The sequence below is a fragment of the Gymnoscopelus microlampas genome (genome assembly GCF_963454915.1).
Source record: "Gymnoscopelus microlampas genome assembly, chromosome: 11".
Taxonomy (NCBI): Eukaryota; Metazoa; Chordata; class Actinopteri; order Myctophiformes; family Myctophidae; genus Gymnoscopelus; species Gymnoscopelus microlampas.
Genome location: NC_139948.1, coordinates 16,370,242 through 16,394,751, shown reverse-complemented (window position 1 = coordinate 16,394,751; position 24,510 = coordinate 16,370,242). Strand labels below are relative to the sequence as shown.

Below are 24,510 nucleotides of genomic sequence, written 5' to 3'. Positions count from 1 at the left end.
TTTTAGCTTATCAATCAATATAGAGTGATTTACGGTGTCAAATGACTTTTGTAGGTCCAGCATGACCATGCCGCAGTATTTGCCCGAGCAGATAGGCTTTGACCAGTGTTGTCATGTCCGCTTATTACAAGCAACTTTGGGCTTATTTTTCTGTAAAGTTGCTTGTAAATATTGATAGTTGCAGGTTGCGTTTTTCAAAATGACCTTGCTTATTTGGGCTTGTTTCCTAATTAATTCCAACGTTGTGATTGATTGATTGATTGATTGAAATATATTGTCTGCGGACCCCCATCTGAAAACATTTTATACCAGGGCAGGGACCCCCCTACAAGATTTGAGTTGTTAAAATGTCATTTAAAAAAAAATCCACATTTTCTTTTACATTTTTAAAACATTTTAACAACAGCTATTTGAAAATAGCCGGTGTAATATAGAATGGTTTAAGTGCTCGTGTGTTTAGTCGCTTCTTTTGGGCTCGTTTTCATAGACCTGGTTGCTTGTTTCTCTCCCAAAACCTGCCAACTCTGGCTTTGACGCAGCCGACAGGGAGGAGTTCAGCTCTGACAGGAAGCGGAAAACGACTCGGCTAACCGTAATGCTAACGACACAGCTAAGGCTGAGAGGAGAGAGACTCCCAGTTCGGGTGGAGAGAGCGAAGCCACACAGCGTCTCCTTACCTCTCCACAATAATAATACCAAGGCTGGATAAATAATAACACTACAGCGTCCGTTCGGCACAGAGGCGGTATCTGAACCACACATGCTGGAGTGGTGAGTTTGTTCGATACAGAACTTGTACCTTGTTGTCTCTTCTGACGATGCGAGCTAACGGTGGCTAAGTTAGGTAGCTATCAAGCAGTGTTGCCAGATTTTGTGATAGAAATAAGCAACCAGGTCTAGGAAAACAAGCCAAAAAGAAGCGACTAAGTCACACGAGCACTTTAACCCTATATGCAAGCTCACAACGCGTCGCGAGCTATTTGTAGATCTACTATTTTTTTTAAAATCTTGAAATAAAATGTGGGATATTTTGAATATTTTTGAAACATTCTAACAACACAAATGCTCCCTGGCACACAACATTTATGAGAACCACCGGTTTAAACAATAATTACAGAATTTGGAAGCAAGTACAATTTGTAAACAAGCCCAAAAAAACGTAACCACCAATAATTATTAGCAACTTAACAGAAAAAGAAGCCTAAAGTCGCTTACAATAAGCCGACATGGCAACACTGCTATCAAGCTGTTAGCAAGGCTAACAACAGCCTGCTGCTGCTGCGTTGTGGAAAAGTGTTTTCTTCTTTTCTGTTACTTGCTAACTGGAAACTTGCCAGTAAAACAGTAGGACTGTAATTACACTCAACTTGTGTATTCTTGCTGTTCAACTTAAAAAATATATTTAAAAAAAATGTGGTTGTAATATTAACCCAATCCTAGAAGACAGCTCGGCAATCTTTTGGGTCTTAATTTATACGTCGTCGAGCGACCGTTTTTAATCGACACAAATTCTCGTATTTAGAAATGGGGGTAAAAGTCACATCGACACTTTCTTTACGTTTGAAAATACGTCGTTTTTGTTGAGCGAAAGGGTCGCGAGACGAGATTGATGACGATAAGCCTGCAGCTGGTTAAGCTTTATTTATATATTCCGTAGTACAACGGTGTCGCCTGCCAAAAAGAAGAACACACATGCGTAAGATAACTGTAAAGTTGAGATCATTCATGAGAATTCTAGATGCCTTATACGTCTCTATTATTGTAGCAGTACTACATGTGTTACAATGTCAGAACCACCAGATAAGATGTCAATTTTGTTTTGTGTTGAAATAAACAAAACCTGCGATAGCTGTGATGTCGTTGAAACAGGGTTTCCAGTCATTGTCATATTTGACTATTAACCACTTCTTGAGCAACATGGCTGTAGGCTCTAGAATGACCCTTTCTTTTACCAGTATAATACACCTGTCTTGTTTTGGTCATGCCTACTACGTGACAATTATTGAGCACCACAGGAACATGCAGGTGTCATTATAGACACCTGCATTTTCCTCATGTTGCTCAATAATGATCGATCTATCTACTGTAAATAACTGATTCAAGTTTACTTTGTATGGAGTCTGGCTGCTTACTAGGACCAGGAACTGAAAGCTTCCTTTAAAGCACAGTTTTGTACATTTTCTACAAATTGAGCTAAGTTATTTTCGTATTAAATTGAAATTATTGCTGTTTCCCCCCCCTGTTGTTGGGAATATTTTGAAGTCATTAGGCACCTTAGAATAACTTCAGCTAATGTAATGAGCTAGCTGTGTCCATTTAAATCAGTAAGTCATTTTATTGATGGTGGCTGTGCTTGTTTTGTGAGGTTACAACTTCCAGCTGGGCTAGCTGATGAACTGTCAAATAGGGCAGGCGATACTATCTGTGAGACAGGTTGTGTCCACCCGTAGTATAAATTCCCTCAACCCCATGTCCAATATTTAACATTGTGGCAAATTGCATCAGTTTCTTTAGTCCTGTATATACACCCACAGCAAAGAGAGTAAAAAGTTCATTATCACCTGCCTGGTTCAAACTACTAAAATATTTACTAAATAATACTACATAATTGTCACTGAGAATAGAAACATTTCCTTTGTTTGCTTTGGATAAGGCTTAGGCTCTTGGTCCATCTAAGACATGCTTATCAATGGAAAATACAGCCCTCATGACCAGTTTATACGTTTTTTTCTACATCCTTATTTTTTAGACACACTAAAATACCCCCCAAAGCTGTAATTTAAGGAAGTAGGCCAATGTGTTTTCCATGCACCAAAAGGCATGCCTTCTACCAAAATGTCCAAAGCAACGGTCAGACCCCTCAATGACTTTGAATCGGAAAGAATGAATGGTAAAATATCCTATGTTTCTGTGAGTTGTTTGTAAAAACATCTGGTGTCCTGTGAAGTACAACAATAGGTGACTAGCTGTGACCCCTTGTAGTTTACCAGCAGCCGAATAAGCCACATTAGTAGCTGTGTGATTAAGATGTAAACATTTTTTGTTTTCGTTACTCGAAGACATTTTGAAACTGGGAAGCCTTGACATCCCACATTTAATGACTGACTTTCACAGATTACAGTTGTTTACAATCATGCCATAGAGGCACACACACTTGCCAAAAAGCAAGGATTAGGCATCACAAACTACTGGATCACGTTCAGATTTGTCCACATTCCAGTCGTAAAAGTCAAACATGTTTGATATAATCGTGATGGCTCCGACTGGTTCAAGGCTTGATCAGGAGACATGAATCCTAAACCTCTGCACACTCTATGATGATGTGGCCAACTGTCCAGGCCAGGGTGACCTGCCCTAATTTGCCCAGACCAGTGCATGTCTTGAATATAATGTCTTCATTGCCAAATCAGGTTTAAGATGTCAGATGTCAGTGTTCTTGGCATTAGTTTCTGTAGAGTCTTAATATGTGGATTGAAAATAGCAATTGTACTTGAACTTGTTGAAGCTTTTCCTGCTTTTGCGTGACCGTTTTATGCTAGAGATAATGCCATCAAGCACACTGTTTACTTGTCCTTAATGTTAGTATGTCAGCCAAGGACCCTTCTCAGTTTTATTTTTATGACATATGTTACAATAAGCGTCAGTTAAGTAGTAAAGTACACCAATGCATTTACCATGACCAGACCATTTCCTTTTTAGTGACCACTTGTGGAGATACTTGAATAAAATATATAGTACAATGTTTAGCTGAGTAATCATTTCAGCACAACTTCAGGCATAGCTTATCCTGTAATTTATTGTAATACATTTAGAAAATAGCCAATCTACAAGTTTACAATGTGTTGCAATGCATTGTGAGCTTGTTGATCATTGTTTGTCTACTCTTCGCTATATATTTTCCCCCCAACAATTGTCACCTATAATGACATGCCCAAAATAGGGACATCAAGTTGAAAGTGGTCAACAGTGCTGATGTGGACGGTTTATGCTTTTTAATTCTGCTGGTTGAATGACACATTGCTGTTGTTTGCAGGTACCTTACTGTGACCTTTATGTGAGGACCAAGCTGTGACGGGATCGGGTCATAGACGGGAGGAGAGACTCGGAGAGAAGCGACCGGCCACAGAATTCTGGATCTGTGTTTTTACTTTTGAGTCAGCCCTTCAAACACACAACTATAGCCAAACAGGTTTCCGAGATACCAGAACGATGGAGGCCATTGCCAAATACGATTTCAAAGCCACTGCTGATGATGAACTTAGTTTTAAACGCGGGGAAATCCTCAAGGTAAATGTCAACTTTTTCCTCATCTGATCTTATGACATGTGCTGATTGCTCATCATGATTGTCTGATGGTGAAATAGATCCTGTGGGATTGCATGGCTGCACTTCTGTATTTTACTTGAAATACGTCTCCTGGATTAATGACTTGCATGAAAGCAGCAATGTACTATGCTGTGGGGCCTCAATGCATCATGAAAGTCCCCTGGTTAATCTAATGATAAATTCAAATCATAGGCATCATTAAGCTGTTCTCTGAATTCAACAAAGATGAAAAGATCAAGTTGCAACGATTACTGCTCCTTTTGATTAAGATTTTGGCCCCCCCATCTCGGAAACATATCTCAGGGCCTCTTTTCCGGCAAATAAGTGTCCAGAAATAAATCTCATTTAAGCAGATTTGTTCTTTAATGTAACCTTTCTAAGTGGTATGAATCTATTATCTTTGAAAATATTCTATTTTACGCATTTGGGCTATGTCTTTGCTTTGTAATAGATAGGTAATTTTGTGCAGTCCATTGAATGAAATGGCCTAAATGCTATGAATCTTGCTGGCTACATCTGTGTATAGCCTATAGACACAGATGTCTCTCCCTCTCTCCAGTCTCTGGTTGCCTGCCTCTCTACAGGCAACGAGCCCCCGTTCCCTCTCCACTGGCTATGTTTATGTACACTATGCTCTATGGCAGGGGAGGATAACTTTGATGATGGAGAGGGCCACTATATTTCCACACTCACTCCAGAGGGCCACATTACATATACTGTCGGGCAGAAACCTCTAATCAACGTATTTTAACTTTTTTTCGTAATGAAATGCCCTACTTCGTCATTCTATGTCACACAAAAGTAGCAAAAATAGCAAAAAGAAATGAAAAAATAGCAGATCTACAAGCTCTAAACACGTTTTGAGCTTGCTATTTTTGCTCTTTTTTTTTATTGGAATCCTGAATTATTTTTTGCTATTTTTGAATTGGAATCCTGAAAAGTTTTTTTTTAACTTTCGAATGCATTTAGATATACTTATATTAACTTTTTGAACTTAAATACAAATACATTGGACAAAAAAAGACAATAACATTTTCATACTAGTCATTAAGCTACTAATATAGATGTATAGTAATTAAAGCGGGTCATGTTTGCATGTTTGGAATTGTAACAGCTGAAATCAATAATAGATTAGTATTCCGATATTAACCTGCAGGCCGCATTAACTCATTCACTGCCAGAATTATTTCTGGCCGCGTTTGAACACTGCCATATTTTTCATTGAAAAAAAAAAAGTACTCAGGAGCCGAGATACAGAATTTTTAAGTTTTAAGTTAACAAGGAAGTGGATGGGAGTCTATATCTTCGAAAAATCATATCTCCTTGGTCTTTGGGTCAAAAAAAAAAAAAAAAATCTAAAAAAAAAAAAAAATTAAAAAAAAATATTTTTTATTTTTTTAATTTTTTAAAAAGTCGTTTTAGTCGTTCTAGGCAGGCATGGCTTATGGACAGAAGTCGTTTTAGTCGTTCTAGGCAGGGAATGAGTTAAGTGAAGGTGGGGGCCGCACGTGGCCCCCGCCCCCCCAGGCTGCCAGTTACCCATGTATGCTCTATGGCGATGCATTGTGAGCTTGTAGATCGCTATTTTCGGTTGTATGTAATATAAATCAGACTTAAAACGCAAAGGGAATCCCACTCTTTCAAAAACACCATACTGGCGCAGACGTCTATACTTTCCCTTTCTCTTATTTGTTGTTATTTGTTCTATTCTCTATTATTCTTTCCCTTTCCATATTGTGTAGTAGTTCCTATCTATCTATTTCTGTGAAGCCTAAATTACCGTTTTCATATTATCATTATTATGATGAACTTTGAATCTTTGTCCCTCGTGTATTCTGTCTTTCCAAGGAATAGTGCATAGAACGTACAATAGGTGACATCTGTTCTGTAGGCACAGAAATGCATACATTAGACCTCATAGCTTACCTACATAATCTGATCGTTAAAATCAATAATAAAACTGTAGGCTACTACAGTTTCTGTCCATCTCTCATCCCCTGCTGTCTCCTTTCTTTCTCACACACGCGCACACACACACACACACACACACACACACACACACACACACACACACACACACACACACACACACACACACACACATCCCTTAAATGAAGCAGAGCAGCAATCTGAAGTGTGTAAGAGTTGTAAAGATGTAAGAGTTTAATTTCCTCATGAGCCATCATTAAGGGGCCCTCTTTAATCTTTCATTGAAACCTCAAGTTGATGTGGGTCCTCCGGCATGACATTCAAAGGCTCACTGTCTTTCTTGTCGCCTGAAAAGGGTTTGAGTCGTCCTTAGAGCTTAATGAGATGACAAGATAGTAGAAGGGTACACAGGCTTATGTACAGAAGTGTACATGTTTGGATTTATGCAAATACAATCCTGATGATCTCTGTTTAATCTCAGAGTGTGTTTTGAGAGAGGAGGGTTAGTCTGCATAACATGGTGATAAAACCCTTGTATTTCTCATGATTTCTGGGAGCTGAATTCACTACGTTTAAACATCTTTTGACAATGCTTGACTTCATAGATTGATACTTTTTTGTTGCCTTTCAGATACATACTTGTGCTGCCTACAGCAGTTGTTTACCTGAATGATTTCTCTCGAGGCTGAGTACTACATAAAAAGCCCTTTTTGTAGTGGAAGCATTGTAAGCATAACTGAGGCACCACTCAAATCTGAACCCAGCATGTTTTCAGTGTAACCTGACATTCTGTTTTGATCACAACAGTAGTTTGTTTTCATGGGCAACTGGTGCGTTAACTCTGACAAGCAGGTGGAGAGAACATTGTTATGGTGCACGCAACCTCAGCACAGCTGTCACTAATCTCATTTTTTGTGATACGTGAAATTTCCAAACTCAAGCTCGAAAATAATCTCCTACCTCTAGGCCCGCAGTTATTTGCAGAAGGTAGGACCAGATTACATTATAGCATGACTAGAGCTTCTAGTTACTACTAGTAACGGCTGGTGCTCCTCTCCACAGTTTCAGCACCCTCCTTGCCCACAGATTGTAGGTTCTCGCCCTCAGAGCGGCATGTGGCACTCAGGCCGTCATGATCTCACGCCAACCGCCTCCAAGCATCTCGCAAGCAGCGCTAGCAGAGTTCTGCATGAATATTAATCAAGAGGAATAGCGAGGCCAATAGCTAGATGGCAGTGCTTTAGGACGGCAGCCCGGCTCATACAGTTTCCTGCTGGAATTGTGCAAGCCTGAGGCACGACTACCACATGCTGCCCGCCACGGTCCCTAGCATCATCGGAGAGGGGATCAGAGAGAGAAGAGAATATTAGATTCATGGAATGCAGACATTAGCCAAAAGACAAAAAATGTTCTTATTGCATGGGTATCTAGAAATCGTGTAGCCTAAGGGTCTTCCCCTTCAGTGTAATTTAAATCACCTCAACTAAGTGTTAATTATTATAATATATATATGTTTAAGTAGGTCACTGCCTAGTGCCTACTGATAGCAGCTTATATTAGCTGTTGTAATAGAGTACCAAAGTCCTGACGTCACTCCCACTACCCCTGGGTCACAGCGTTATTTTTTTGTATTGGAATTCCCATAGGGGAATCTAAAGCCCACTCCACAGTCCACACCAGTGATTCGCCATGCAACTCCTTGCAACATGCAACTACTTGCAACTACTTGCAACCATTATCCCCAATGGCAGTTGCAAAGAGTTTCATTGGTGCGGTTGACCTTAAAACTGTTTTGTTGCAAGAAGTTGCGACTAGTTGCATTGGTGAGGTTTGGCTTTTAGATCGCGTCATATAAGAACTGTGTTTCAATAATAAACAAACCACCATGGAGATTTTATCAGGTATGTGACTCTGTCATTTGTGATATTGAGTTACATCTTATAACGTCTGTGTTTGGAGAAAAAAAACAAGAATCTTACTCTTAGGATAAATAAGTACTTATATGATACAATCTAAGATTTGTCAATGGGAATTCCAATACAAAAAAAAACGCTGTGACCTAGGCATAGCACCCTCTAGGGGCAGTGATGTCAGACTTTAGTGCGCTATATACAAATTTATATTGCCAAGTTGAGAGCCTTTTTCACTCATTCCCTCTTCCTTCTGTAGTCTGTACTAAATGAGGTGCAGTAGCCAGGTCTTGATGAGAGAAGTTATTTTAGACATTCGACATTAAGATTCATTGTATGCTGACCTAGATAAGTCAACTGTGTTTGTCTCTGATTATATGCCAGTAAATGTTTTTTTTTATGATCTCTGAATAAGTGATTTGGTGGTGGTGTTGGGCGGGGGGGGGGGGGGGGGTGAAACTGAGGGCGAGAGTGTGTCACCTCAGGAAAACACTGAGCTCAATATGAGTAGGACCTATTAAATTTGCATATCGGAGAAGAGTAATTTCCCCTAACTTTCACAGCTTCACACAACTTACTTCAACCTTAAAGCAGATTTTGGAAGTTCAGACTCAGAAAGACATTCAAACTGGGGAAGCATCTGTGTCTTTAAAAAAAATCGTTTTACATATTTTCAGATGAGTCCACGGCAAAATACATTTTGAGGGTCCTTGACATGAAAAAGTTTGAGCAACACACATGTTTTTCAGAAAACTGTTTGTAGTATTGTAGACATTTGTAGAATTGGCCTCAGGTGTTAATGGGAAATGCCCCAGAATTTGAGAATTTGTCTCTTTAAGGACACTGAACATTTTCTGTAATTGAGTTTTTCCCCCCAGCATTTTTACTATACAGGACAGTGTAGTGAGAAAGTGGTAGAAAGAGAGAGCGGGCAAGGGATATGCGAGACGCAACTGGAGACAGATTCAAACTCGGGTCGCATATGAAAATAAGATGTATTCTCGTGTGTAGAAGCTGAGATAAACAAGACACACTCCAAAGTTACTTTTCCTTTGTCGTCTTAGATAAGATTTTGTCTTCCATTCAGCAGCCTTGGGAAGTAGCTCCTTGGAGGAAGCAAATTTGTTAAAACCTTTACATTACTGTAGATGTACATACGTATATGCATCCTCCCCAGATGTTTTGATAGATTACTCATAAATGAATGCCCCCCTTACTGGCAAGAGTTGTATTACGTGTGTTAAGTGTGAAAAAGCGTGTCATCATCGACCTGAGTAAAATGTAACCACACTTTTAGTTATTTCTGTTCTGTTCTGTGAGTGTGTGTTTAAGGGCACAGACTGTGTGCTGAGAGGGAAGATTATGTTCACATTTCCATTAATTACGTGAAAATCACGTCAATAATTTTTACAGTAATGATAGCAGAACCAATAATGTCAGACCAAATTGACTAATTTAGGACTAGTTCCTGTTTATAATGTCTAGCTGCCACAATGAAGTGCATTACTTGAACCTCTATCAAAAGCCCTAGAGATTTCAACACAAATAAGTTATTTCTGGACAAAGCATCTGAAATGAGGAACTAAGGCTTATTCAACGGGTTGCCTGTTAAGCTATTTAAACTGACTCATTTTCATTCGCCTCTGTCTTTATATATTCTGTATGTACATGTACATAGCCAAATATTTCATATTTTGACTGATACTGACTAGGGGTGTGCCCAGTGATGAATATCACTGACGTTTAACCGGCATTTTTTAGGTAACATAGGCGATTCACATCCAGGTGTTTATATTGGATGTGATTTCTCCATGGCAATGTTTTCGCATTAAAATCAAAGTACTCACACAAATCTTCTTTTAAAAACCGACCAGTGTCTGTAGCAAATCACTGATGGTAATACTTAATTGTCTTGTATTTGCCTATTTTGCTTGTTAAAAGCAACATTTTATTAAAACATTGGCTGCCAGCTTTTTTTTTTTAGCGGTGCCAACCGCTCTACACTTGACTTTGTCCGTATGTACGTTTGAGCCTGGGATGCGCACGGCACACAAGCAACACATACAAACACACACACACACACACACACACACACACACACACACACACACACACACACACACACACACACACACACACACACACACACACACACACACAGACTTGGACATTGCCTATGCCATCTCTCCTCACTTTGGCCACACGTGCCACTTATCAAAGAGGGGTCCAGGACCCCCAGCGTATGTTATGTCCGTCCGCCCGTTTAGAGCACGGGATTTCAAACAGCTATAACTCCAGTTCGCAGCATGCCACCAAGTCCTAATTTGATATGTGGACTTAGACCACCAATAGGGACGAGCATGAATTGCTGAAGTTATCAAAGCAGGGTCCAGGGACCCCCCCCCCATATGTTATGTCCGTCCGCCCGTTTGAGCACGGGATGAGCACGGGATTTTAAACAGCTATAACTCCACTTTGCAGCATGCCACCAACTCCACCTTTGGTATGTGAACTTAGACCACCAATAGGGACGCGCATGAATCACTGAAGTTCTCCAAGCAGGGTCCAGGGACCCCCAGCACATGTTATGTCCGTCCGCCCGTTTGAGCCCGGGATGAGCACGGGATTTTCTACAGCTATAACTCCAGTTTGCAGCATGCCACCAACTCCACCTTTGGTATGTGGACTTAGACCACCAATAGGGACGCGCATGAATTGCTGAAGTTATCAAAGCGGGGCCCAGGGACCCCCAGCGTATGTTATGTCTGTCCGCCCGTTTGAGCACGGGATGAGCACGGGATGTTAAACAGCTATAACTCCAGTTTGCAGCATGCCACCAAGTCCAAATATGGTATGTGGACTTAGACCACTAATAGGGACGAGCATGAATTGCTGAAGTTATCAAAGAGGGGTCCAGGGACCCCCAAGCACGGGATGAGCACGGGATTTTAAACAGCTATAACTCCAGTTTGCAGCATGCCACCAAGTCCAAATTTGGTATGTGGACTTAGACCACCAATAGGGACGAGCATAAATCGCTGAAGCCCCGCCCCCTCTGTCTTCCCATTGGCTGGCCTTTAAACAGCCATAACTCAAGTTCACAGCATGCTAGGGAGTACAAATTGTGTACATGGACTAAAACCACCAATAGGGACGAACTGTAATTACTTAAGCCCCGCCCCCTCTGTCTGCCCATTGGCTGGGCTTTAAACAGCCACCATTCCAGTTTGCAGCATGCTACCACGTAAAAATTTGGTAAGTGGACTCAGACCACCAATAGGGACGAACTGAAATGAGTGAAGCCCCGCCCCAAAGGCACCGCTTCCTTCACACAGGGTGTGATTTTTCCTACAGTAGGCTGCCAGACTTTTTCAATGAGAAAAAAAAAGTACTTAGGAGCCGAGATACAGAATTTTTAAGTTTTAAGTTACAAGGAAGTGTCTGGGAGTCTAAATCTTCGGAAAATCATATCTCCTTGGTCTTTGGTTTTTTTTTTTTAATTAAAAAAAAAAAAAAAAACGTATTTTGATTTTTTTTTTTTTTAAAGAACGCAGATCTGCGTCCTTGGCAGCGTGCGGGCTTTTGCGCAAATGAACGCAGATCTGCGTCCATGGCAGCCAATGTGTTAAGACATGAATAGAATAAAATAAAATAAAAAAACGTTATTGTCTCAATTAATCAATTAAATGTATTTAACCGATTCACTGCCATAGGGCGACTTTGACGATTTTTTTCCCAAAGGCCCAGACTGCCAAGGACGACTAAAACGACTCTTATCTGTATTTTTTTATATATATATTTTTTCCCCCCTTTTTTTTATTTGGCCCACAGAACCAGGAGATAACGTGATCCAAAGATTTACTGCTCCATTCACTTCCTGGTTAAAGTATTTGGGAAATATTCTGTATCTCGGCTCCTGTGTTTAGCACCTGTTTGGTATAATAGTTTATCAATCTAAAAGTTTGTTTTATCTGGAAGGTGGTCTGTTTCTGTTACTTTTTATTAGGGTGAAAACTACTCATATTTTGCTTGTCGACTTGTCGAGGGCAAAAATGTATGTGTCAATCGATTTTTCTTTGATTTATTTATTGATTTATTTTGCTGCGCAGCAGTTAAGTGGAGAGCCAAATTGCAAATTGAGCTTTCCTTTAAGCGCCATAACTTCTGCAGCTGCACCCATCATGTTTAGAATTTGCATCAAAGCCCTAATGATAATAAAAACGAGACTTTATTTTGTAAACATGTGTTTATTAAACACAGAACACTTAATCCGTAGGCTACAGCAGCCTAACTAACAAGACAAATTGGAATATTGTAAGACTGAGCCCTCCGTCCCGATGCCAAATAATAATAGTAACAACACAACACGTTCAACAATATGTAGCTATATGGCCTCATATAAACTTTTTTAGCATCTTACGGAGCGTTTGGTAACCTCAGCGAGGTGCTCGCCCTAAAACACGATCGCCCCGGATCAAATCCGGCGACCTAGGAACGGTCACCACAAGGTACTCCTACACAGAATGGGGGCGAGTGTGTTTTGGGGCAATCGTTCCGGCTACCTCAGCGTACTCTCTCTCTCCTCTCTCTCGTGGCGCTGTCATTGTTTGACGACAGGGCACGGTGTATTCTGGAAATGTCATCGGCTCACGGAAGCCTTTCCCCTCGACAACGCTAATAGTAGGCATAATATCTTAGGCTATCATCTTTGCTGTCAAATCAGTGATCTTCTCTGCCCGCCGGTCATCACAATGGTGAGGTTTCACGGTGGAGTCTGCCATTCTGTTTGCTTGGGTGAAGGGGCTTGGGACCGGGTGTCTCGCCTTAATGTGATTTGACATCACTGATGTTGATGACGAGTGATACGCATACTTTGTGTTGCACAATTTGCATGGCACTGTTTTATCCCACATCTCACTCTTATGCTGCCATTTCCAAGCGGGCTCAAGCATGCACATGCAGGACTAGCCAACGCGCACACGACCATGCAGACCAGACACACACACCGTTCCTCTCTCATTTGGAAAATATTTGATCATTTTTTACGTTTTGAACTGGCTATTTTGAAAAACAGTAACGTTTATATCAATGTTTTTTTTATAAAATAAAATAATAAAATAAAATGATTTATATTTTCTATTTTTTTAGATGAGCATGAGTCGAAAATCGACAAATTGCAAATTAAATGTTTAAAAAGTAACATTTCGGAGTGAAACACAAATGTGCCCTAAACATTTGCTTGTTTTAAAGTAAAGGAGCTCATTTGGTGTTCACGGATTGGTGTTATTTTTTTCTTGATTTTCCTCTTTTTTTTTTATTCCTTCACTCGGTGCTCATGCAACAGTCTCATGCCTGAATATTTACCCCCAGGTGACTTCTGGGAGACAGGATAGAACAGGCTTCTCTTTACTCACTCATGAACACACAGCACTCTTATGATGCCTTCCTGAAATGTACTCTCTGCAGCAGACATTCGAGGAATAGGCAAGATTTTATGGTCATTTACTGTGTAAATGCGTAATATTTGACCATAGCCATGTGGTTTGGTACCCAGCGGCTGTAGTACATGTAAAAGCCTCCCCAAGACAGTATTGTTGTTGTCTGTGCTCGTCACCGCTCACCACTGCTGTCTGTCTGATACTAAGTCTAACCAGCTCTGCTGTTCAGACAAGAGGTCCCTCGCAACGGCTACCAGGCCTGTGTAAAGGCTTTGTTTATTCAAAGCTCCATAAGTGTCTCAACAGTAGCACTGGGAGATGGTAGCTGTTGTTTTAATCCTATCCCCGTCTGGTCTACAGGAGCATCTGTGATGAGCTTCTCTTGTGTTTTAGGAACTCTGTGTGTTAGTATGTGAAGGACTTTATTAAGGCATAGTGTTGGTCTGTGTGCGCTTTGTGGCACACCACAAAGCGCCTTGGTCAGCCCTTTGTGTCAGTGGCCACTGGCCATCAGCCTTCACAACTAAGCTCAACTAAGCTTGATCCCCATATGAGAACTTTAAGCCCTGCACTGTCTGTTGCTGAGTTTTGGGTGACATTAGAGTTTATGCAATCTTAAGTCGTTGGACTGAAGTCCATGTTCCTGGGTGATAGAAATATTTGACTATATGGAGACATTTCCAGTGTCATATTCATCATTTGTCAGTGTTCGTCACTTGTCGGTCTTTAAATGTAGCCTGCCCTGTCGTTAGCAACACTTTGCTAGAGATAAACTACCAACTAGCACCAGTCTAAAGCCTAGTATCATTGTTTATACTGTCTGTATTCATAATACTGTGTGTGCATTGTTGATAGACTGTCCATTATGTCATACTCAAATACTGTATATCCACCCATCTACTCATTGATATTATTCACTGGTAATGGATGTATAGCGATAGATAGATAGATTGATATACCTCATATTCATGGTACATTCATATTTGTCAGACTTTATATATTCACTTCTTCAGAGATTCAGTGCCGATATCTTGGGCCATCATCTCAGTATTTTATTTCTAATTTATATTTGTTTGGTTGCTGACATTTACTTTTTTTTTTTTTAATTGCCAGTGCTTTGCTTTTGCTGCTCAGACACCTGCATTTTACTCGGTAGATCAATAAAGGTTTATCTTCTCTTATCTTAAGTGGAAGCAGGCTGCCTTCACCATCTCATCATCAGCTGACAGCCTGGAATATGTTAGCTTGTCCCTGTAGTAATAATGAGGAAGATGACCGTGGGTGGTATCTGGTAGATCATTTACCTCCATTATGTCCTGGTTTCTATTCTATTGCTTAAAATTTCCCTTTGGGGGAACCAATAGCTGATTGGTTCAGGCGTGTACCTCATAGGCTGTGAAGCCTGAGAGGTGAGTCCCTGCTTTGATTCCCGGGGCGGGGGGGAACCTTTGCTTCATGTTACTCCCCGACGCTCTCTCCCTGTTACCCGTCTATCTACACTATGAATATCAATAAAGGCTTTTTTTGTCTCCCTTCTTTTTTTGTTTTGTTATTTCAGTTTGGGGATAGCTATGCTGCTTAGGTTTTTAGTTTTATGTAGAGGACCATCACACATTCCCCATATAGTATTACACAGCTGATGCCACTCAGTGATTTTCTTTTTCATTTCCGTTGGCTTTTAGAAAAGAGCCTTTACATAATCGTTGATCTAAAAATCCCTGCTATTGAAAGGATGAAAAGGGTGGGTTTAGGACGCGATATCCAAGCATGTAGGCCAATTTAATCATCATGAAACACATCTGTGTGGGCTTTTGTTGACCATGATTACCATGATGACCCTGTGGTCTGTCGCTGAATAGGGACATTTGGTTAATCCAGAAATATGAGAAACCTCTATTCTAGGAATGTCATCAGAAAATTACCTTAATTATATGCTTCATGTGTAAAACCTATATATGTATACATAATATGGACCCATATTTCACCAGTGATTCCAAATAAATGTTCTTTATCACTCTGTAAAAACTAAAAAGTAATGGATAGGCTAAGCTGTCTGTTTACCCTGGCCCTGATGCTGTTTCATAGTGGAGTGCTATAGAGATCGGCTTTGGAAATGGCACAGAAGTGGATCACTTCTCTGTGCTTTCTGCAGGGTCAAACAGGGCAGATGATAGCCTTTGTGTGCCACCCCGAAATATGGGACCCAATGCCTCCCTGCTTAGTTGGCACTCAGCATCAAAGGTTGGAGTGGGGGTAAGTCCCTGTGACATACTAGCATCATGTCCAGGGGCTGTACTTGTACATCATGGCATTGGCTGGGGGATGTACTTGTATCAAGCCGCCTCATACTACAGACACGGGAAATAGGCTCCTGCCCTATGGGCCGCATGGCTTGGCAAGGCTTACTACACTGAGCACTATAACTGTCTATAACAATAATAACTATTACTATATTGTTCACCATTTTATTTTTCATAGTTGAGGTGTGAACTCTGCCATTCACTTGACTAAGAACGATTTTGAAAATTATATTTTTATATTGATGCTCAGTGTGAACGGCCCTTTAGACACAACTAGGAGAAATCCTGCATTGATGTCACAACGCCACTGAATGTGAGAAACCACATAATAGATTGTGTTGTTTTTTTGTATGTTTGTGCATTGCACATTTTGCAGCTTATCAGCAATTGGCACACAGAGATGTTAAAGCGCTACGTTCCTGTTTTGTGTATGGCAGCCAGTTTTCGTGCTGGCATTTCTTTGTGTAAAACATCTGTCTTAATCTGATGATATGCTAATTGTTTTGCTTCAAAATCACCTCTGTTTGAATCAAGTTGAGACTTAACTTGTTTAGAAGCGTATTTGGCATACACTACATTCAGTTTTGAGTGAATAAGGCATACTTGTCAAGTTTCCCAATGTGTCAAGTGATCTCCCATCCATTGGGGAAAAAAGGGAAGGAGCTAGTTGGTTAACTTACATGGGCTTTTTCTAAAAACGGACTCATTCAGTGTTAATCTGGACATTATTTGTCATGTAGTGCCCGCTGTTTTAAGATGACATGGATTAGGTGTTCAATATTGTGTGTAGCATGAAATGGGTCCTTGTCAATACTACAGTGCATGTACAAGAACAAAGAAAGTGCTTTGTTTTGTGTGTGTGATAACAGCACTAATCCCTAACATTGGTTTGTTCCGAGGAGCACCAATGCAGCTATGTCTTTACTTATACACTGACTAATACACTGAAAAAGACATTCTAATGCATCTCAAATTAATTTGAAGGCCCTGTTGTCATGGACTGTTGTCACTGTATATAGACAGAGCAAGCAATACTGTAAACTCATTGAGCGGCAAATCTCCTTTTTATTTGCCCTAGATTATTTCACGGTAGGCGCTCGGTGTCAAAGGGTCAGGCCATATGGCCAAGCTGTTGATTCATCATGGCTGCGCCCTTCCAAGCGCAAATGCAAGGCCAGGCTTTAAGGTATACAAAGCCAGACGATTTCATATGAACATTATATGGGCACACACATTAAATCAAACTGTTGGTGATTCCCATTCATTTTAGTCGTATAATGATGTGTTTGTGGTCCTAATACCTTCACTTATCCAGCAGCTGAACTGTCTAGTGTCTGCAGTTACAGGTAGGCCTGTTTAGAGACTCAGCGTGTGTGTGTGTGTGTGTGTGTGTGTGTGTGTGTGTGTGTGTGTGTGTGTATGCGCCTGCCTTTTGTTCTTGTGTCATGTCGTGTCATATGTTAACATTGGGCTTACATTTTGCTCCATTTGTACACTCTTTGGAGTTGGCAACATAAAACCCGACGCACTGCCAATGTTGGGCTGTCGATTCGCACCTGTGGCTGAAAATCAGTTGTAAACTGTGTGGTAGGCTTGGGCGATCATTGCTATTACATTAACGTTAACTAATCACAACCTATGGAGTGCAGAGCAACTATTCGTGAAGGCATATTGAAATCTGATATGCTGGATCTACGAGCCATGGAAGGAGAGGACATGGCAAGGCTTGTAGTTTGTCTCCACCAGGCATGCAGAGATTTTTTATTCTCACTCACTACTCTGCTTATTAACACTCACTACTCTGCTTATTAATTGGGCTTTGTTGGGCAGACATGCTGCTTCACAAGAAACATCTACAGTAGGGTGCGTATTCTAGAGCTTTTGTATTACAGTTAGTTAGTTAGATATAATATCGGCACGGGGAAAAGAAAGAGGTGATTTTCCCTTAAGTCTGTGATATATTAATACAGTCACCAAATCGGAACAATCCCATGTGTGGTGGTAATGAGGCGTCTGTGTGGGTCGGTCACCCGATTCATATGTTGAAACGGCGGTGGAGCGTGTTGATGGGACAGAGGGGACGGGGGGTAGAGGAGTGTGTGTGTGTGTGTGTGTGTGTGTGTGTGTGTGTGTGTGTGTGAGACAGGGAGAGAGATATGGGGAGTGACATTCAGAAAAGCCCGTCGGGATCGGGACTCGAACCCGCGACCCGCTGTCGGGCTTACATTAGAGCCTAAGTGCCCGGACTGCTAGGCCAGCGGTCTGGGCCAAACATATATTTTCGCAATTGCCCAAACATAATGTTTAACGCCATTTCAATGACTCTGACTCTGAATGTTGCAGACGAGAAACTAAAACACTGCCCACTGAAGGCACAGAGAAGTTGTTGTTGTTGTTGAACCCTACTTTCCTTGGACCGTTGCTTTATTGAAATGAAATGTGGCTCCCATATGTGTGTGTTTTTTTTAATGTTCTTGTATCCTATCACAGGTTATCTGTGCCTGGCCATTGCCCTGAGGACTAATATACACAATCTAATTTCCTCCTTAAATAAATAAAGATTAACAGCCCGCCTGACTGTCAAATGTAGCTCCCGTCAACACAACAGATCTTTGAACCCTGCACATCCGGCATGAACCAAGAGGCATCTTTCCCCACCTTGCTCCTTCTCCAAATGCTCTGAAATCAAAGCATCTGTTGCACAAACTGCCCTTCCGGTTATTTGAAACTGTATGGGGCAGAATCAATATTAGTAGAAATCAAGGGGATAGAGTGGTTCACAATAAATTAGACCTGTTTACTTTGTCACTGCTGAATTTGTAGGCTTATCCGTGTTGTAATAGTGTTACCTCCCATCACATAAAACCTTTGTCAAACCGTAGCATTAAGTCTGTTGAAGACAACTAAATGTGCAAACAGGCAAGTCATTGTGTGTTTGTACCTACGATTGTATGTGTGTGTATGTGAGCGCGTGCTTGAGCACATGCCACAGCTTTGCTGCTTTCACTTCCTGTTTGGTGTGTCTTCCACGGTAGAAGTTCCACCCCCAACAGCTTCCTGTCTCTCCACAGCACCGTCCCGCCACTCTTTTTTTTTTTTTTTTACAACTTTATTTTACAGTTTTTATGTTACATACACGTATATCCGTCCCGCCACTCTTGACTCTGCACCCGCACAGCGCTGTGCTGACTTCACAGAGGGAATATCTCCCATTTAACACACCCTTCCCCTCACACACACTTGGCTGATGTATATACGTTTGTTGGTATATAACGATCCTTGCTAATTGCAGCAGAATGTCATGCAGTCATATCTCACTGTAATGCTGTCTATCTTAAGGTTCTCTTCTGTTGCATTGTTTATTTCAATTGTGACTTTCCTCCCTATAGTGAGTGACTCTGCCTTTTCAGTTACACTTGAAGCTTCTGGGCAATTACCCCCCCCCCCTTTCCATCCTATGATTAACTGCCCCCTCATCACCCATTAGAATTCATCCTTCTCAATCTCATACTGGTATCGATCGTACCGACTGTCTGATTTACCACAGAGGACAAAGCCACTCTCTTAGTCCTTGTTGCATGTCATTCTCCAGGAATCTGGCCATGCTGTGTACTAATAAATACCTAACTACAAACAAGTTTTCCTCTTCCTCAGAACCTATTTTGCATTGAAATCTGCAGCAATTTTCTGTTGAGCCCTGAGCTGTCTGCGTAAAACAGCAATGTAAAGGTGTGTGTGTGTGCATATACGGAAGTGTTTGGTTGACGTTCACACAGCAGCAGATGACTTGTATTCTATTTTATAATTTAATGCTGACTCCATTGAGGAAGCTCAGATAAGACAGTTTCTCTGACAAAGTATTTCTCCTTTTCTTTCTCTGATGAATACCAGTGTGACCCTGTTAAGTAACAAGAACCCCACTCTGTGTGTGTGTGAGGGCTGGTGGTGTATTTGTAGAGAGTCTTCAGTTAAGTGGCTCTCACACAGTCTAAACGATAAGCACTAAGCCACAACTTGAGAGGTGCAAGAGAGCAGCATCACGGTTAGGATTACCCACAATGGAAGGACATCAAATATTGGCCTAGCCTCCGATAATGGAGGAAAGTACATGTTTGCATGCATGTGGCTTGGGTGTCTCTTCCCCTCTTCTTCCTGTTTGTGCTTCTTTCTGTGTGGCATCTGCTGCCAGTCAGCTTGTCAGCGGGCAGCCAAGTGTCCCCCGGTGAACTGGTGCTGATCAGGGGCACCCAATCTGCACTCGATGGTCTGCTAGTTGACTTAGCGCCGTCCGAGTTATGTACCGATAGGCACAGAATCGTAAATGATGTTGTGGAGACTGCGTTTGCCCCAACTGCCACTCACTGCACTAACATAGCCCGTCAGCCCCGCCCCCTTGTGCTTCAACTGCATGGAATAAGGCCGTTCGCCTCACAGACAGACAGACAGACACAATGCTTATCCCTTAGTCTCTCTGTCATTCTCCCTCTTTTTCTCCTTGTTCATTCTAACTATTGATAATATATTGATAATCAGCTGAAACAAAATGGCATGATGTCTGTGTGCGGAATCGCGCTGGCTGCAGGCACACCTGTTTATTGTCTTAACATTACATTATTAAATGAAAGAACGATCTGATGAACCAAAATAGTCTAAATAGAGTTTAGTTCAAGTATAACCATGTGCCTATTAGTCCCTATTAGTGTAAGTCCCCTGCAGATTTCTCTAATAATTTAAACATGCGCGCATTGCATGGCATGTTCATGTTTTTGTTGTTGAAAAGTGAACGTCAAGCCATATTTTTTAACATCATCCTAGTAGTAGCCAACTGTTGGTGCGAGAGTTGCAGAAGCAACATTTTCACACCTTTTTCAACCGACTGATCTCGTGACTTCATTCAACTTACGGTCTATAGTCTGGACAACAAAGTTTAGTGTGTAGGGGCCCCTCAGTAGCAGTTCGCAGGTCTGTCTCACTCAGCATGCCTTATGTGAACTCCAGGCAGTATAAGTCAATCATAATAGGGTTTTGAAAATCTAAACTAAAACCAAAAACCACCTAAGAGAGCAACATGTAGCTGACACACAGGCACAGCCTTGGGGTTTCCTCGTCTCTGACAGACTGGTTTATATGTTAAGCTTAACCAGCTAGTGGCAGTTTCTTCCTTTCCCTCACTTTCACTCTCACGTTGTCTCTCTCTCATCTTCATTGAGCTGATGAGTGCATCGGTTCGCTGGAGGCCTCTCAGCCTTATCACCACCGCCACCATCATGAGCTCTATTACACACAGCCTGCCTGTGTGCAGGAAAGCCCTGTCAAATTGACATACTCACACACACTCATATTCTTGCAAAAAGATAGGAGACTACTAACGAGAGTGAGCGAGAGCAAGGAGAGAGGCTACTGCACATACATGCACTCTTAATTCGTTAATCCGACATTGGTCGGATCTGCGGCTCATTAAATCAACCCACTAAAGCAGGGATTAGGACGGCCCAAGCTTCTTTGATCACAGACAGACTACACACATCACCCCTTCCCACTAGATGACTTCTGCTCTACTCTGGCCTGTTGCATCCATCACTCTACTTATTATTTCTAGACATGCATAGACAAAGTATTGTCTCTAACTTGTTTTACTTGCTAATCCATTTTTCTCAATTCATTACACCTGCAATTCCTTTAGGAAAATTGCTGACTTTGCTAAAGTTTTTTCAATTGAAGTCAGTAGTAGTCTTCCTCTGTTCTACCCTGATTAGAAGGAAGGTTTATTGCCTGCTAGCTACTGTTAACAGAAGAGATGTAATTCCAACATGGTGGAGCTGTGTCAGATTGGATGGCATGAAATTAAAATGTCCTCAGAATTCTTTTTTGGATAGTTATAAGTTATCTATCCCTGAGGAGTCTTCATACGCACATCACAAGGAGTGTGATTCCTCTCAGAACTGGTTGCTCTTTCTCTCTCACTCCAAAATGAGTCTGTGTACCATTAGGAGGACTCCCTCTCTTTCATGTGCACATTGTAGACCTCCAGATGTACCATGATGTATAGAGAGAGACTGGCAGCTCTGTTTAAACCACAGGTTTGTCTCATTCTTGTAGTTTTTTTTTAAATTCCTCTACTACTTCACTCAGCCTTAGTTGCAATTCTTAGTTTGACTGAGACTCTCGCCAACTCCTGCTACTGTTTACCGAGGGTTGGTGTCATTGAATATCCATACTGTATCTACATAGGACCGATGTGATTAAACTTTCATAACCTGTTTTAACCGGTAGGTATCATCATCCTTTGCCTCAGAAAGTCCGGCTTTGGTCCGGCTTTGGTTATGCTTGGAGGTAATCTGAGTTCCCAGAAGTTTTCGCCGGCTCGGCGAGGAACTTCTGGGCCAGAGCCCTGGGATTTGTGGGCGGGATGTTATTTACGCTCTGAATCTGAGCGGACACGCCTCTTACCGGTCTGAGAGCTGTGCAACTCGTCTAAAAAGTCCGACGAGAGGCAAACAGCAGTACACAACAATGGCGGCCGAAATTTCTCAAGGGGAAATTGCTTCCCGTCGATCCTATTTAGATGCAACACCCACTGCATGTGGATCCCGCCCCCTTTTCTTCATTGGCTGTTGATTTGAATCACAACGCAGTGGCCGCGCCCCCGCCGTCCAAACTCCGAGGCAATGCCTCCCAGACTAGCTTGGAGGTAATGTGCATGCAGGCCTGTATCAAATCAATTCTCCGGTATTAGTCAATCATATGAACAGGCTAATACCATGATATTGACAATATTCTTATTTTCATTTTATTCTTAAACAGTGCAAGAGAAAGTCAATCCTTATCATATCAGTTTTGGTAAACAAAGGCGCTCGGGTATACGAACACTATTGGCCCGTGTTCGGTGGAGGGAAGCCGGGCGGGAGGGTGATAATTGTCATTGCACATATTCCTGCGTGCTGGGCGACACCTGTCAGCAGGGAGTGTTGAGGCGGTAGGACAACAGCAGTGACGACACACTACAGTCTGTAGGGAGGAATCAATTGGCATAGTGACTAAAAAGTGTGGAGAAAAAGGGGTAAAAAGCCCCCCAAAAGTTTTTAATTGGTAAATAAAGACATAAAACAGAGGTGTGTGTATATATTGAATTGTAAAATAAGAGGAAGTGTTGATCAAATGCAGCAATATCGATATTGTGAGACGTTCTTACGTGTTCGTCACTGTGAATAGTCATGCTATCGCGCTGAGAGTCTTGAGGTGAATGCTTCCTCCCCACAGCCCTGATCCACCACCACACCATCTTCAACCCCACTTCATGTCACAGAAATAAAACCATAACGGCTCTCCCCCCGAACTCACACATGCATCTTTAGCTCATATCTTTTATCACTGGCCAGACTTTTATCGCTTTTTCCTCTCTGACTCTCTCACTCTCTCTCTCTCTGACTGTCTGTTAAGTCTCTCTGACTCTCAAATTAGATGTCAGGTCATTGGGGGACAATTCTGCCTGTAAATTGAAGCAACACGAGAACCAGTGCAAGTTGTTCCAGTTGTGCCAGGTAACATCACAATGAAAGCAGTAGAGAGAGGAACCAAGATAGCAGCCAAAAATACATCACTTATTACAGTTGCTGTGTTAATTAGAATTTACCACCTGTCTATTTTTACTATGGAGGGTTGACACATATGTTCTTCCGTCTTTGTTGAGAATGGCCTTTCTGTAATTAAGGCCTTCAAAATAACAGACTACCTGTTGCTCGTTATCTGTCTCTGCCATCAGAGAACTTTACTTCATACTGCAATGCTGTTCCAGGACGGGACTTTAAATGCATGTATACATAAGGCATAGTCTCAAAGAATTGTTTTCTCCCTCTCCTCGTATCATATTCTTTACACAGTCAGATCAGAAACTTTGCCCCACAGACTAGTGAATCTAAAATGCCATTGTTTGTATGAACAATACAGTGTTTACGTGTAGTTTTACACATCGCTACGAGGAATGAATACGTTGAAATTGCATGTCACTTCCAACTACATTCAACCTTATGTATATTAGTAATCGTTGTTTCATTACATGTAAGAGTCTAGTATTATTAGCTAATTATTGTAATACTTATTTGTGTTAGCCACATTGTTGCAAGTAAGGTGAAATCCTTCTCCAGTCTATATATGCAATGTGATATGACTTGTTAGGGGAACAGCATTTGATGGAGTTGTGTTGTGTGTTACACTCAGCTGTAGGGTGTCATGGAGCCTCCCCATGTGGTGATGGCCCAGAGCATTGTGTTAATTACAGTAGCACCACAAGCCGTCATTAGTGGTAGCTAGCGTAATCTGTGTGTCTCTCGGAGTCATGGCGCCACTTATCCTCACAGCCTGGCTCTGTTCTGTCCTGCTGCGAGCCTCCTGCTTCCCTGCTGGGAGCAAAGGAGGTCACTTTATGGATTTTTGACATTCTGTCATGGGGAAAAAAAGGAATAAGAAAGTGTACCCATCCCTGCCGTGAAATAAGTAGATAAGTGTTTATCTGTCCCTGTCAGCCTAGTTAATTTATTTTTGCTTTACCAACAAGTGCATAACATGATGTGAGTTTGCAGCGAAGACCTTAGCATTTGGCCTTACAAG

At 41.5% G+C, this 24,510-nt stretch overlaps 1 protein-coding gene across 1 annotated transcript in view; it reads left to right on the top strand.

Moving 5' to 3' along the window:
• The first annotated feature begins 611 nt into the window (after positions 1-611).
• grb2b (growth factor receptor-bound protein 2b) overlaps positions 612-24,510 on the top strand; it is a 47,049-nt gene continuing 23,150 nt past the window's right edge. The window contains exons 1-2 of the mRNA XM_084072152.1: positions 612-771; positions 4,034-4,287. Of these exons, the coding sequence (XP_083928278.1) occupies positions 4,210-4,287 (78 nt within the window). The 5' untranslated portion in view covers positions 612-771; positions 4,034-4,209. The remainder of the gene's footprint in view (positions 772-4,033; positions 4,288-24,510) is intronic.